Genomic DNA, 13,089 nt, shown 5'->3' with positions numbered 1-13,089 from the left:
ATTTTATAATAAGTGGACCAATGGAAATTATTATCTATAGTATTAATTTTTTTAGTGTTCTGAGATAAATGTAGCACATGGACCTTACATCAAAATCATGGACAAGGAAGCTGCCATGATATAGCTAAATAATATCTCCTAATAAGATATTGCAAATACAGAACTTGTGTCAGGTTCAAATGAAAGCATTCATTCCAAGGTTATTTGAAGTATACACATATTGAAACTTTAGATAGATGTAAAGTATCTTGTGGATCAAATCATGCCAACCTTTTAATGTAGTAGCGTGCATTTCAACTTTCTCACTTCTACATAGAAATTTTTTAAATATGAGTTCTAATTTTTTTTTCATTTTAATCGACAACGTGTTTAACAATTTCTGGCTCTCTACTCTGCCCTCAGCCTTTGATATCAGACTTAGAAATCTGTGATATTAAATCACATTTCACACCATAATATTTTAAAAGTTGCCATAATCTGTAAAACACCTTACCTCGCTGTATCATCCCTGTTCCTATTTTTTCACAGCCTTCCTGGTAGTCCACTCTCTCTCAACATTCCCATTTTATTTGCTGCACCTTCCTTGCTATTCCACTATGCAAACGCCAATCCAAGCCTTCCCATTTTATGTCTTTGTTCTTTCTCTGAATTGCAGAGATTAATACCTTATCTTTCAGAGATGGCAATAAGATTGTGAAGGATTTCCAAGGCCTAGTTAATTACCTGTGTTTTGAACATTTGCAATCACTTCCTTTTTATGTATATATCATTTTTTTCTAAACCCTTTTTTCAGACACATGTGTCAATTCATATATTTTGAATCTAATCATCTGAAATGTTTTAATTAAAATAATATTATGTTTCCCCTTGGAGAATCTTTACAACATTAAAATAAGAAAGAGCAAGCACAATATTTATAAGTAATGAATTATACATAACCAATTTTATTTCTATTTTACATTAAACATGAGAACAGGATAATAATATGCATGTGTGCAGTTTATTACTACAAATGAAGTAATTGTAAAATTCTACAGCTAAAATTCTTGGCTCCAATTTCCTTTTCTTGCATTTATTTCTTATTTCTCAAGTCCAATGAAGTTCTGGAAAATATTGATATTAAATAATCAATAAGAATATATTCAAATGGACTGTTTTCTATCTTATTCTTCTTCCTACTATTTTTCCTTTTATTCACATTAATTATACTAGTACTTATTTAAGTATTTTATTTTCCACAAAGTGAGTAATTGTCTTTGGATAGTTTTGTGCAATTATGAGTAAATTTCTAGTTAACTCTTTCTTTTCTTTAGAAATTCTTAATACAGTTATGTATTTTTGTAATAAATTTTAAAAATTAATTTCCAGGTAATGAACTAATAAATGCATTGTTTATTAACATTATAAATAATGGCATTTTTTTTTTTTTAAAGATGAAAGACCCAGAGCTTCACCTTTTTCTGAATGATTATACTTCAGTCTTCACTGTCACGCAGACTGGAATCACTCGCTACCTCACCTTACTTCAACCAGTGGACAGGGAAGAACAGCAAACTTACACCTTTTCGGTAAAGAGATTTCATATATATGTATGTAAATATATATACATATATATGTATGCAAGAGAAAGAGGTGTCTGTTTAAAACTGAAAAGGTCAATGATTTGAAAGGAAAAATGCAATATTTTCAAGTAATAACATAGAGAATATAAATAATAAAAAATTCTTCACATGTATTTCTCTTTTTTCTGTTTATAAGTTTGTGTAGTTTATTACCATTCTTTCCAACAGAAGAAAGACAAATTTTGAAATGAAAACAAGAAAATGGGAACCTCACTCTTCACCGTACACTCATGATTGACTTAAATTGAGATATTATAAAGTAGAATCAACAAAATAAAAAAATTATTTTCTAACATTTATTTATTGTTATTGCATTTTTAACTTTGTCATAGGGTTAGGCCAGTGGTTCTCACTGGGGATGATTCCTGCACCCACCACCCTCCCCATCCTGCCCTTCCCCAGGACCCATTTGCAATTTCTGGAAACAATTTTGAGTGTTACTCTTATGAAGAGGTGCTATTGGCATCTGGTGGGTAGACACTGAAGATGCTGATAAACCTTTTATAATACACAGGACAGCCTCCCACAACAAGAATTTGTAGGTTAGGTTAGTGAAGAGAGAGAGAGAGAAAAGTTGACAGCTGAATAGAGGTAAAAAGGAAGTTCTATTCATTATCCAAATTTCTGAGCTAGATTTTATTCAAATATAGGGGGGAAATGAGCTGATAGAAAAGTGTAGGTAATGGAATTTATATAAGGAGTTTTTTTTTTCTGGAAAAGCTTACACAGCAAACTCAGAGCTTTCAGAAAACCTAAAGTCCCCAGTTAAAACTTAGATACAGAGTGGATTTCAGAAGTCATTCAGAACAAGGATGGTAGTGTTATAGCACTGATTTTTTGGTGAGACCTTCTTTAAAAGTTAATAATGTAATTAAGATATCACTCTAAACAAATGCCAATGGGTCCTTTAAAAATTGTGATTTTGGGAATTATTAGAAAATGATATTACATGTTTAGGGCACCTATTTTCTTGACCGATATAAGCATGTTGGCTGTAAAAGCAACTGTTGCATTGTAAACAAAACATGTAGAAGTGGACAGTATTTTACTATTAATTTTTTAGAGGTTAAATAGTAGTTAACTCCTAAGAATTAGCAATGTTATTGACCATTTCAAGCCTCTAAGACATTTTACGTATCAGCTTCTTTAAAACGTGCTTGCATTCAATACATTAAAAACAAAGCAGAATCCTCCATAATTGCTTCTTAGCACATTAAAACATTTTGATTATATGTACTATTATAGTTTTATTACTTCCTTTTATCAGCAAACATTTTAGCGCCCTTTTAAAACTGTAAATTACATATGAGAAACTTCTTAAATTGTAGGAGTTAATTCTGTACTGCTTATGTTTGCATGAATTCTCTATTAAATGTATTTTTCTACCCCCAAAGATAACGGCATTTGATGGTGTTCAAGAAAGTGAGCCAATTATTGTCAATATTCGGGTGATGGATGCAAACGATAACACTCCAACCTTCCCTGAAATATCCTATGATGTCTATGTTTATACAGATATGAACCCTGGGGACAGTGTCATACAGGTGAGGATATTTGAAGCAATTATTTCCTTGGGCATCATACAATGCATTGGTGAAGACATTGCTGAAGAAATGAAAGTGAATTTCAGACTTATTGTATGGCATAATTTAGTTTAAAAAGCTTTAAATTTATGTTTACTTTTTGAATGAAAGTATATCTACATGGACTTCAAACTAGAATTAACTAGATGTACACATAGCTGTTTGACCTTTTATACTTGATTTTTAAAATGTAATATATTGAACATATTTAATTAATATAATGAATATATTTAATATACTGAAGTTTCAAGCATTAAACGTGTAGCTTAAAACTTCAAATTATTTTGAACTCTTGTAGAAATGGGTTAAATTTCCTTTGCGGATAAATACAAAGGACTGTATTAATAAATTGCTGGGTAATACTATTAGACATTGATTACCTGGACATAAAATAGAATCATTACAATGGGAAAAATTAAGATTAGATAGTAAATCGTATCTTTGAAAACACAGAAATCTGGCAAAATCTTTATCCTTGATTTATTTTATTTTTATCATTAGCTGTACTTATTACATTTAAATAAATTGCAAGTTATCTCAAAATCTTTTTTGTGCTCTGTATATAAATCATAAAGAAGTAATAATATTCTTCCTTGAGGATTTTTAGAAATCTGGTTGACTCTAGTACTTTCCAAACTGGCTGTACATCATAATTATCTAGGGAGCTGTTGAGAAATACAGATGAGCAAGATTCACTTCAGCTTTCATGTATCTGAAGCTCTATAAGTAATACTTAAGTAATCAATATAACAAACAAACCCAAAAGGTTTAAGTTGCCCAGTCATGTAAAGACCACTGATTTATATTTTCCTCTACATCTGAGAGTCAGATTTAATAATTTGAAATTACTCTTAAGCCAGGAAGGTCATGATTCTTTATACTTTTTAGAGTATTAGAAAGGCTCCTAATTATTAATAAAGTTTATATATAATATATATTATATAACATAAAATATATAATAATATAGAATATAATCTAATATATAATAGTATAGTGTATAATGAATACTAATAAATAAATTTGTATACCTATATATTTTAGTATTAGATAAATAGTTCAGAGTAGTAAAAAAGCATTCCAAATGCCTCAACAGTGTGCTTAAGTCTTTATGTTATGGTTGCTTTTCTCTCCAGCTTCATCTTTGGCCCTCTATTTCTATATGTTTGTTTCAGTCCTACTGAACTATCATTTCCAGTTACCTGAATGTGCCTTGCTCTTTCCCATTTTCTCTAATTATCTCCTTTACCTTGACCTCTTTCCCTTCTATTTATAGCTTGATTACTTTCTCCTATTCTTTAGACTTTTTACTTTCTGAGGAAGCATTCCTTGGTAGTTTTCGGTAGATAATTCCTAGTAATTCTTCTTCCTTAATTGTTCCTGTTCTTGCAACCCACCAATAACAGTAGTTTCTAGCCAAGATATTATGATACAGTGGTGTGTCCTCATCAGTGTGAAATGTATGGGAAGAAATAGTTAACAATATGTCTCATGGCTTTTGTATACTATTTTCTGTTAACCAAGAACACTTCTTATCTGATCTTTTACAAGGCTAACTCACTCTCATCATTCAGTACCCAGCTCAAAATATCACCTCCTCAGAGAAAACTTTCCTAACAGCTTAGTGTCAATAGCCTCCCTGCATACACACATACATATACACACCCTGTCACACATTCTTATTCTATAACTTTCTCTCATCACTTTCATAGCCAATATGACCTACTAAAATTATCTTTTCTTCTTGTCCCCACCCCAAACTAAAAACTCCATCAGTGACCATCTGTCTTGTTTGCTACTCTAATACCAACACATGCCAGACATACTAGTCATGCAGTAAATATTTGTTCAAAGGATGAATTATTACCTATTTTGCATGATATAATTGTTAATACAAATTAGAAATAATTCAATGCTACCCCTATTTTATTTATTGGATTAAGATGTGCTTTCTTCAGTGATATAGGAAGGGGTAACATTATAGACTGAGCACTGAAAATTCACCTAAAAGTGCATCCATGTGAATGTCCTCTTCCGTGTATGTGGGTAGTGGGGAAAAGGTTTCAAACAGCCACAGTACATTTTATTCATATCTTGGTTATGGCACTTGTCATATTGATGAAATCCACCTTTTTTACCCATTTGTCTTAAGGGCACAACTATAATTTGTTTCTGTATCCATAGTCTGTGTATCCATAGTGCCTGGCATATAGTAGATGCCTAAACTAGTAGATGCTTAATAAATGTTTATTTGAGGATGAAAGAAAGAAAGATCTGTAAACAAGTAGATCTGAATGAATGGGGAGGAATAAGTGTATTGGTCTTTGTTTCTAGTGAATTGATGGACCTAGAGATCTACATTTATCTTTACTGAGGCACTCTTTCATAGGGAGTAAAATTATGGTTTATACAGATAAAGGAATGAAAATTATTGTCATGTTCTTATTTAATTAGATCTGATTCTCATTCCTATAATAACATAATTGGAAATAAAAGTAAGTTTATACAGAAAAACCACCAGCAGGGAGCTGGAAAATGTAACTAAGAAAACGATAGCAGTTATGTGGTGGAACCGTATCTCAAAAATGTTTGCCTTGGGGGATCAAAAGCTTATTTCTGGCATTTGCAGTCTACAAGAGTTAATTTCCCTTATGTATCTCTTTATAAAACACTTTTTGCCTTGCCTTTAAAGAGTCATATTTTATATATTTCCCTTTGAAAATCTATTTGAACATAGATTGTTGTTTTTGTCTATGTGCCTCTAATTTCTTAACTTATTTAAATGCCAAGAAATGAAGCTTTTTAATTAGTATTTTTAATGTTATTCTGGTATGTGGTAAAAGAGTGGTGTGGCTATAAAACATCCTCCAAGGGCCTAGAAATAAAAGGAAATAGATTTCCCAGTGACAGAAAAAATTTAAAACAGAGCAAAGTAATTCAGAACTGTGATCTGCAACTGCATTTTAAGGGTCATAAAATGGGTTCTTATGCTCCATTCACCACTAACCGTTCAATAACCTGCCTTTCCTCACTAACTCCACAGAAGATCAGCTGGTTTCCTCTTTGGTTAGTAATCTGTTGTCAAAAAGAGTGAAAGTGTTAGAAACAAAGGAGACAATGAACATTCTCCAGCAAAGAGAGCCTTGGAAAACAGATTTTAAGTATTATAATCAGATCATTTTCAATGTAGACATGAGACTATCTTGGCCTGACCTAAGTACATAATTATTTGAGTCCACTGTCTTCTTATTATGAGGTAGCTGTCCTTGTCCACAAGCGTGGATCGGTCATAAAAATGTGAATACTACCCAGGTTCTTGTTAAAAGTTCTCAGTTATAAACTAGCCTTCTGACTTTATATCTATTCTGCTTGCTTATTGTAAAAAGGAACAGGGTGAGTCTGACATGTATGGTTCATGAAATACACTTATGGGAGCACTGCCATAAAACAGCAACTGCATCTTTCACAACTGGAAAATTACGTGTAATCAGATTATGAGCACATCTTGTGCTAAGAGAGAAATTACTGGCATGAGTGAGTATGATTCTTTTCTTCAGTTCATGCAGTGTATTTTTTGCTGCACAAAAGACAATTTTGTAGGCCATCAATGAAACCTTCCAGGTTGACTCTAAATGATATCTCACTCTGTTGTCTTAAGGTCTCATTCACACATTGCTAGTTTTCTTGAAAAACCAGCTGCTCTGTATTAGAGATATAGATTTTTATATATAATATTAATATTTTAAAGATGTAGATTTTAATATTTGTAGTTAGCTATCCTGTCTGAACTCCAAAGAAGGTATTCCTAGACTTTTACAATTCTCTTAAATCAATGGTTCTTAGTCCTGAGTATTAGAGTTCTACCTGAGAAACTTTTAAAAATATTGATGCCTGGACTACACCCTGAAATATTTTTATTTAAATGATATGTTAACACATAGTAGAGTCACTTGGAGAGATTTTGTTTAATAAAACAAAGCAGCTCTAATATGTAGCTAATTTTGAGAAAAACTGCTTTAAACCTTAACAGTAGTTTTGTACCCTCTGAAAAATGGAATCTTAATTTATTAAGATGGAGTCCCTCATGGAGCTGAGTCCTTTGATTGTCACCCCCACCTCTTCCCATTTTTCTGGTTTTTCAGTTCTTACTTTCTTTTTTCATGTTTCTTACTCCTCTTCACTTCTTTAAAGTCCACCCCTTCCCCTCACCTTCACCTGTGCTCACTAGTTATTCCATTCTTTCAATTTTATTTTACTACAATAATCTCTTCCTCTCTATTGATTCTTTCCCTTTGGCCTATAAGCATTTCTAAATCCTCCCATGCTGTGGTCTAAACACTCTTCCCAGATAAGATTTCATGCTACTGTCTAACTCTGATATTCCAATGTATTCTGATGTATTTAAGCATTTGGATTGATAAATCTAGATAATTTATTATTTTATTATGTATTTATGCATAATTAATACATAGTTATAAATCTGGCCTTCGCTCACATCATACTACTAAAATCATATAAATCATAATTCTAATGAGTCAAATACAGAAGTAAATATTTCTCAGTACTTAATCTATGTAAAACTCTCAAATTTACCCTTTTATGGAAAACCTCCCTGGTTCTCATCCTAGCTGTCTGGTGACTGAGGGACTTTCTTGCTGGCTTCTTGTTCAATTCTCAATCTTTCAATATTAACATTTTCCAAAAATCAATATATAAATTTCCTCTCTTTCATCCATTCCCAAGTTTTCAATCATCACTTTTATGTGTACTCATGTCACCCAAAGTTAAATGTCCTGTGATGACCTGAGCATCAAGCTGTTGGACATGGAAAGGTGGATATTTGACAGGCAGCTAAAACTGGACATATTCTAAGATAAATTGACTAATACATTATCTTTCTTCCGATACAGAAACACACACACACACACACACACACACACACAGACTCAAACATACATAACCTGTCTTCTTTGGAGGCAATTATATTTTGAAGAGCCCAATTAATCTTGGATTACCCAGGCTTCAGGCCAGCAACTATAGTCATGTTTCTTTTCTCCCTCCTTCACCTGCATACATCCCGATGATTGTCTGATTGTCCGGTTTCTGAAATTGCTGTTTCAAAATGTATCTGTCTGTCATCATTTCCTTTTCCATGCCCATGCACTGCCATAAATTAGGCTGCTACAGTAGACTCTGACTGAAAACCCTATTTCTGCAAGTTCCCCACCTCATTGCTACAAATGATTATTCTGAAACACAGACACAAGTCAAAATAGGTCCTTATCCTACTGAAGGAAGAGTCTAATATCCACACCATGTAGTCAAGTACAGCTATGTAATACTTCAAGTATTTTTGTTTCATCTCATGCTACATCTCTCCATGTAACCAACTTTGAGATTATATAGAGGGTCTGTTGCGTTTAATTTCAGCATAGAATATCCTTCCTGTTCTATGCCTATTGATATCTCTCTCAGGTTTTAAAATTTAATCCAAATTATACCTTTTTTCATTCTTTTACACACAGTTCAAATGTTATTTTTTAAATAAAGTCTTTATTTTCATAGCAAGTCAGAATTCATTGTTCTTCCCATCATACTCCCACATATCTAGGTGGCAATTTTATCTCCCATACATTTTACTGTGCCTTGCATTAAAGTCAGCTTTTACATCTCTGTCTAACCTACTGAACCATAAATTCCTTTTAGTGATCTCTAACCACCAGTGGTCAACACAATGACTTCCACACAGTAGGGATTCACCAAATATCCATTGAATTTATTCCCTCAAGTAACTTGCTCTCAATTAGTTTAGAAAGAGTCTCATTCTAGAAATGCGTTCTATTTGGCTTAAGAATTCTCTCTGCCACACACAAAGTGTTATCTCCCATAGCCCTTTCTCAAAACGGTCTCTAACTTCTTAGCCTCAGCCAGGCTATCCCTTTACTGCTCTTAATATGGAAAAATACATTACATTGAAAACATTCCTGATTACTAATGCTGTGTCACAAGTCATTGAATATTAGAGCTAGAAATTACTATGAAGATATTCCTTGTTCACAGACTGATTTTATAAAGAATTTGAGCTAGTACACTGATAAAAATTGGTCCAAATCCACAAAGTTTGTAAGTGGCAAAGTTGATGTTAAATCCAATTTAAAGATAATAGTATCTGTTACCAACATTTTAAATCAAGTATACTCCAATAAAAATTTTAAAAAAATACAAAAACAATTTTTTAAATAAGGATAATAGTATCTGGAACCAGACTAACCAGTTGTGTCCCTTTCTGTCACTTTGTACTCTATGTGACCTTGCACAAATAGCTTATCCTTCTGTACTTCAGTGTTCTAATCTTTAAAATGTTGCTACTAATAGTACCAGCTGTATTAAATTGGTCATATGAACTACTTCCATATGTGCATTGTAAATGATAAATCTTGTATAAAGTCATCCAGTTATTATTATTATCAATTCATTCTCGTGAATTATATAAAGCATTTATGATAATTAATATTCTTTACTGCCTTATCTGTGTATATCTCTGTGTGCCCTGTATATTATTTAGTACCCTGAGGAGGACGTATAAACATTACATATAGAATTATATGTTGAAATTATTTTTATAATTTCCAATATTATAAACAACATTAGGATAAGTCTATGTAGTATTTTAATGACTTTGACAATTTATTGTATGTCAAATAATGATATTGGTAAGTATATGTGTGTACATATATGTGTGTTTGTGATATCATGATTAAAGTTTGAGGGGTATATTTATTTAAGGTCTTAGTGGGGTTTAGTATTTTAAGCAAATACCAGATAAAGATTTGATGAGCAAAGCTTTCAAAATTGTAAATATACTCTTACATTTGTACATAATTTTATGTCTTATATTGAAACAATTTAACTTTACTAAAGATCATACAATTTCTTACCTAAACCCGTTTGCATTAGAAGCAAAACTTATAACCAAACTAATGATTCTTAAAATATATAGTTTACTCACTCGTGTTGCAGACTTTAATTATATTTGAAGTTTTATTATATTAAACATATTTTGTTGAAATGGCTGATATTCATTAAATTCTGAATACAAGCCCCTTATAAGCTATATGATTTGCAAATATTTTCTATTTTTGTGTGTCATGCTGTTAGTGTCATATCTAAGAAACTTTTGCCAACAAGAGTTCACGAAGATTTTCTCCTACATCACCTGCTATGAGTTTTATAGTTTTAGCTTTCACATTTTACATTTAGATGATCCATTTTTAATTAATATTGCATATGCTGTGAGATAAAGGTCTCTGTTCATTTAAAAAAATCTTTTGCATATAAATATCTCAGCAGGTTTTATTCAAAAAACTATCTTTTCCCCACAAATTACCTTGGTATCTTTGTTGTAAGTCAGTTAGCTATAAATGTAAGAGGTTACTTCTGGACTTCTGTTAATCTGTATGTCTAACTAATGTCAAAACTACATCTTGATTGCTGTGGGTAGATAGTGTGTTTTCAAATTGATAGTGTAATTCCTTCTTCATTGTTTTTCTTTTCTAAAATGGTGGCTATTCTAGGTCCCTTGTATTTCTGTATAATTTTGGGATTAACTTGACAATTTCCACCAAAAAGCCTGATAGAATTTTGATAGGGGTTACACTGAATCTATAAATCAAATAAATTTAAAGAATTTCCATCTTAAAATATTGAGTCTTTGTATCCATGAACATGGACTGTCTTTCCACATACTTTTAAATTTCTCTCAATAATGTTGTAGATTTTTTTTTTGAACGTCCTAGTTTTAATTCATGTTGATTCCTGTAAGCATTTGACTGTCTCCAGTATTTCCCCCAGAATGTTTTCAAGAAACGGATGTCATTTGGCTGATGTCTGCTTAGTGACTCCAGGCTGCTTAATTTATTGGACAGAGGTAGTAATTTATTTTAAAGATAATGTGATTAGTGGGGAAATTTATACAGGTAAATATTATATATTTTACTTTTCATACATGTTTGAAGTGCAAATCTGTGGATATTCCATTTGTGGGACCAAGTCAACATGCCCATCCTAACACTGTATGCTACAAGAACTCTTCTGATGATGGAAGTTTGATTAAAATGCAATGGAAGATAAAAAACAAACAAACAAACAAATTAAATTAAAGCGTTTTTATTTATGGGGCAGATTTTCCCACTAAATTAGGAACAGGCTTCATATACCTATAATCTCATAGACCACTGATCACAAGATCATTGAGTTGTTTTTGAATTAAATCCCCACCATAGTTTAGTTTCAGGGTTTTTCACAAGATGTTGCCGTGTTCAGGGTATTCTGAGTCAGTGTCTCAGCTCTCTTTTCTAATCTTGGACCACCAATAATTCCTTTAAAATATTTTTGTTTGCATGTATAGGGACTCAATTAAGTGGATTCTTGACCCACTCTTTTATTACTTAGTGTTGAAAGTCTGAAAATTTGTATAAAGCTATTTGAGTAACAAACATAGAATTCATTTTTTGGCTTATTTGTTAAACTTCCTACTTGCTAATGATTTCTGTGACACTAGTTGTGTTTCCTGAATATATTATCTTATCTGTGGTTGGCTGCCTCTGCAGTTTTGGGGTTGTTTCTATCACCTGTGCTTTGCAGTACTGTTTGGTATTTACAGCACCTCCCAGACGGGTGCCTTTTTCAATTTAATTATCATCCAGCTTTCTCTTTTCCAGTATCATTTATGGAAATGTTAAATAAGACCAACCATAATACCTATATCCCTTAAGCATGTTTCTCAACACTTCTTCTTAACTTGATGCATTGCTATTTATCACTAAATTCCTTTAGCCAATTTAAGTCCCAGGAAGAATGTTAATATTGAATCCAATTTGAGCTAAATTTTAATTAAGATTGCCTGAGACATTTTGTTAAGTGATTTACTATAATCAAAATTGATATCTCCTCTGCTACCCCTGTCCTCTAATTTTCTAATTTTATCCACACACAAAAGAGAATGAGTTTGTCTGGCTTGAATAGTTCTCCATAAATATATATCATTCATTCTGACTGTTTCTGCAAATTGTTTCCTTCTCCTTTGCCTTTAGGACTATGTCTGTCATCCTCACGTAAGTCCCAAAATCATTTCATGAAGTGCCTTTCCTTCTGGCAGCCACATCTGTTCACCCCCAAATACCCAATCTCAGACTTAGCTGAATGTATGCCTCTCTTTCAAATTTCCTTTTTTTCTCTCAATTATTTTTGTCGCTGCTATTTCTATGCACATTATCATTCTAAATGCAGTGTATAATAAAAATCGAAATAGGCTATGCACAGTATATCCCCTTAAGCATGATGAGGTGTGTAAAGTACTTTGTTTACATTTCATTAGGATAGTTAACATGATCCTTTGAATGGGCCATTAATTAACACAGCATTTCTGAAATTGAATTTAAGTTTCAAGGTAAATGTGTACACTTGCATTTTATCTAAGAAAGTGCACCAAAATGTCCAATAGCCGCCCAAAGAAGTCTGTGGATGACAAAGAACTGCTACTTTATAGAAGTGAAACTCATGGATAAGAAATACATAATGTCAATAAATAAGAAAATTGTTTTCTGCAACTTTATTTATTACAATCCTGTGTGTTTTCTTTATTAACAGGAAACTTTTGCTTTCCCCTTATGTGTAAACTGAGGCCAGCTTTCTTTTCTTTATCTGTCAAAGGATGAAAACAGAAAATTCTGTGACTCTTTGTAAAATGCATATTGTAGGATTTCCCAGTAGAATCTTTTTTTTTTTTGCCCTCTTAAGTAAATTTATATTTATCAGGAAGTCAAGGAGGCTTATTTAACATATTAAATCATAATGACCTTAATTTGGCTTTATGAAATTAATAATGG

General features: G+C 32.1%; 1 protein-coding gene across 17 annotated transcripts in view; it reads left to right on the top strand.

Annotated features, from left to right (window-relative positions):
* PCDH15 (protocadherin related 15) overlaps positions 1-13,089 on the top strand; it is a 747,310-nt gene that overhangs the window by 436,806 nt on the left and 297,415 nt on the right. For all 17 annotated transcript variants that reach the window (XM_036828599.1, XM_036828600.1, XM_036828598.1 and 14 more), the window contains 2 exons: positions 1,434-1,568; positions 3,017-3,166. In XM_036828599.1, coding sequence (XP_036684494.1) covers positions 1,434-1,568; positions 3,017-3,166 — 285 coding nt within the window. The remainder of the gene's footprint in view (positions 1-1,433; positions 1,569-3,016; positions 3,167-13,089) is intronic.

Source organism: Balaenoptera musculus, chromosome 16 (assembly GCF_009873245.2).
Source record: "Balaenoptera musculus isolate JJ_BM4_2016_0621 chromosome 16, mBalMus1.pri.v3, whole genome shotgun sequence".
In the NCBI taxonomy this organism is placed as follows: Eukaryota; Metazoa; Chordata; class Mammalia; order Artiodactyla; family Balaenopteridae; genus Balaenoptera; species Balaenoptera musculus.
Note: the sequence above shows the minus strand (reverse complement) of the source record. Positions and strands in the feature narration are given on the sequence as shown.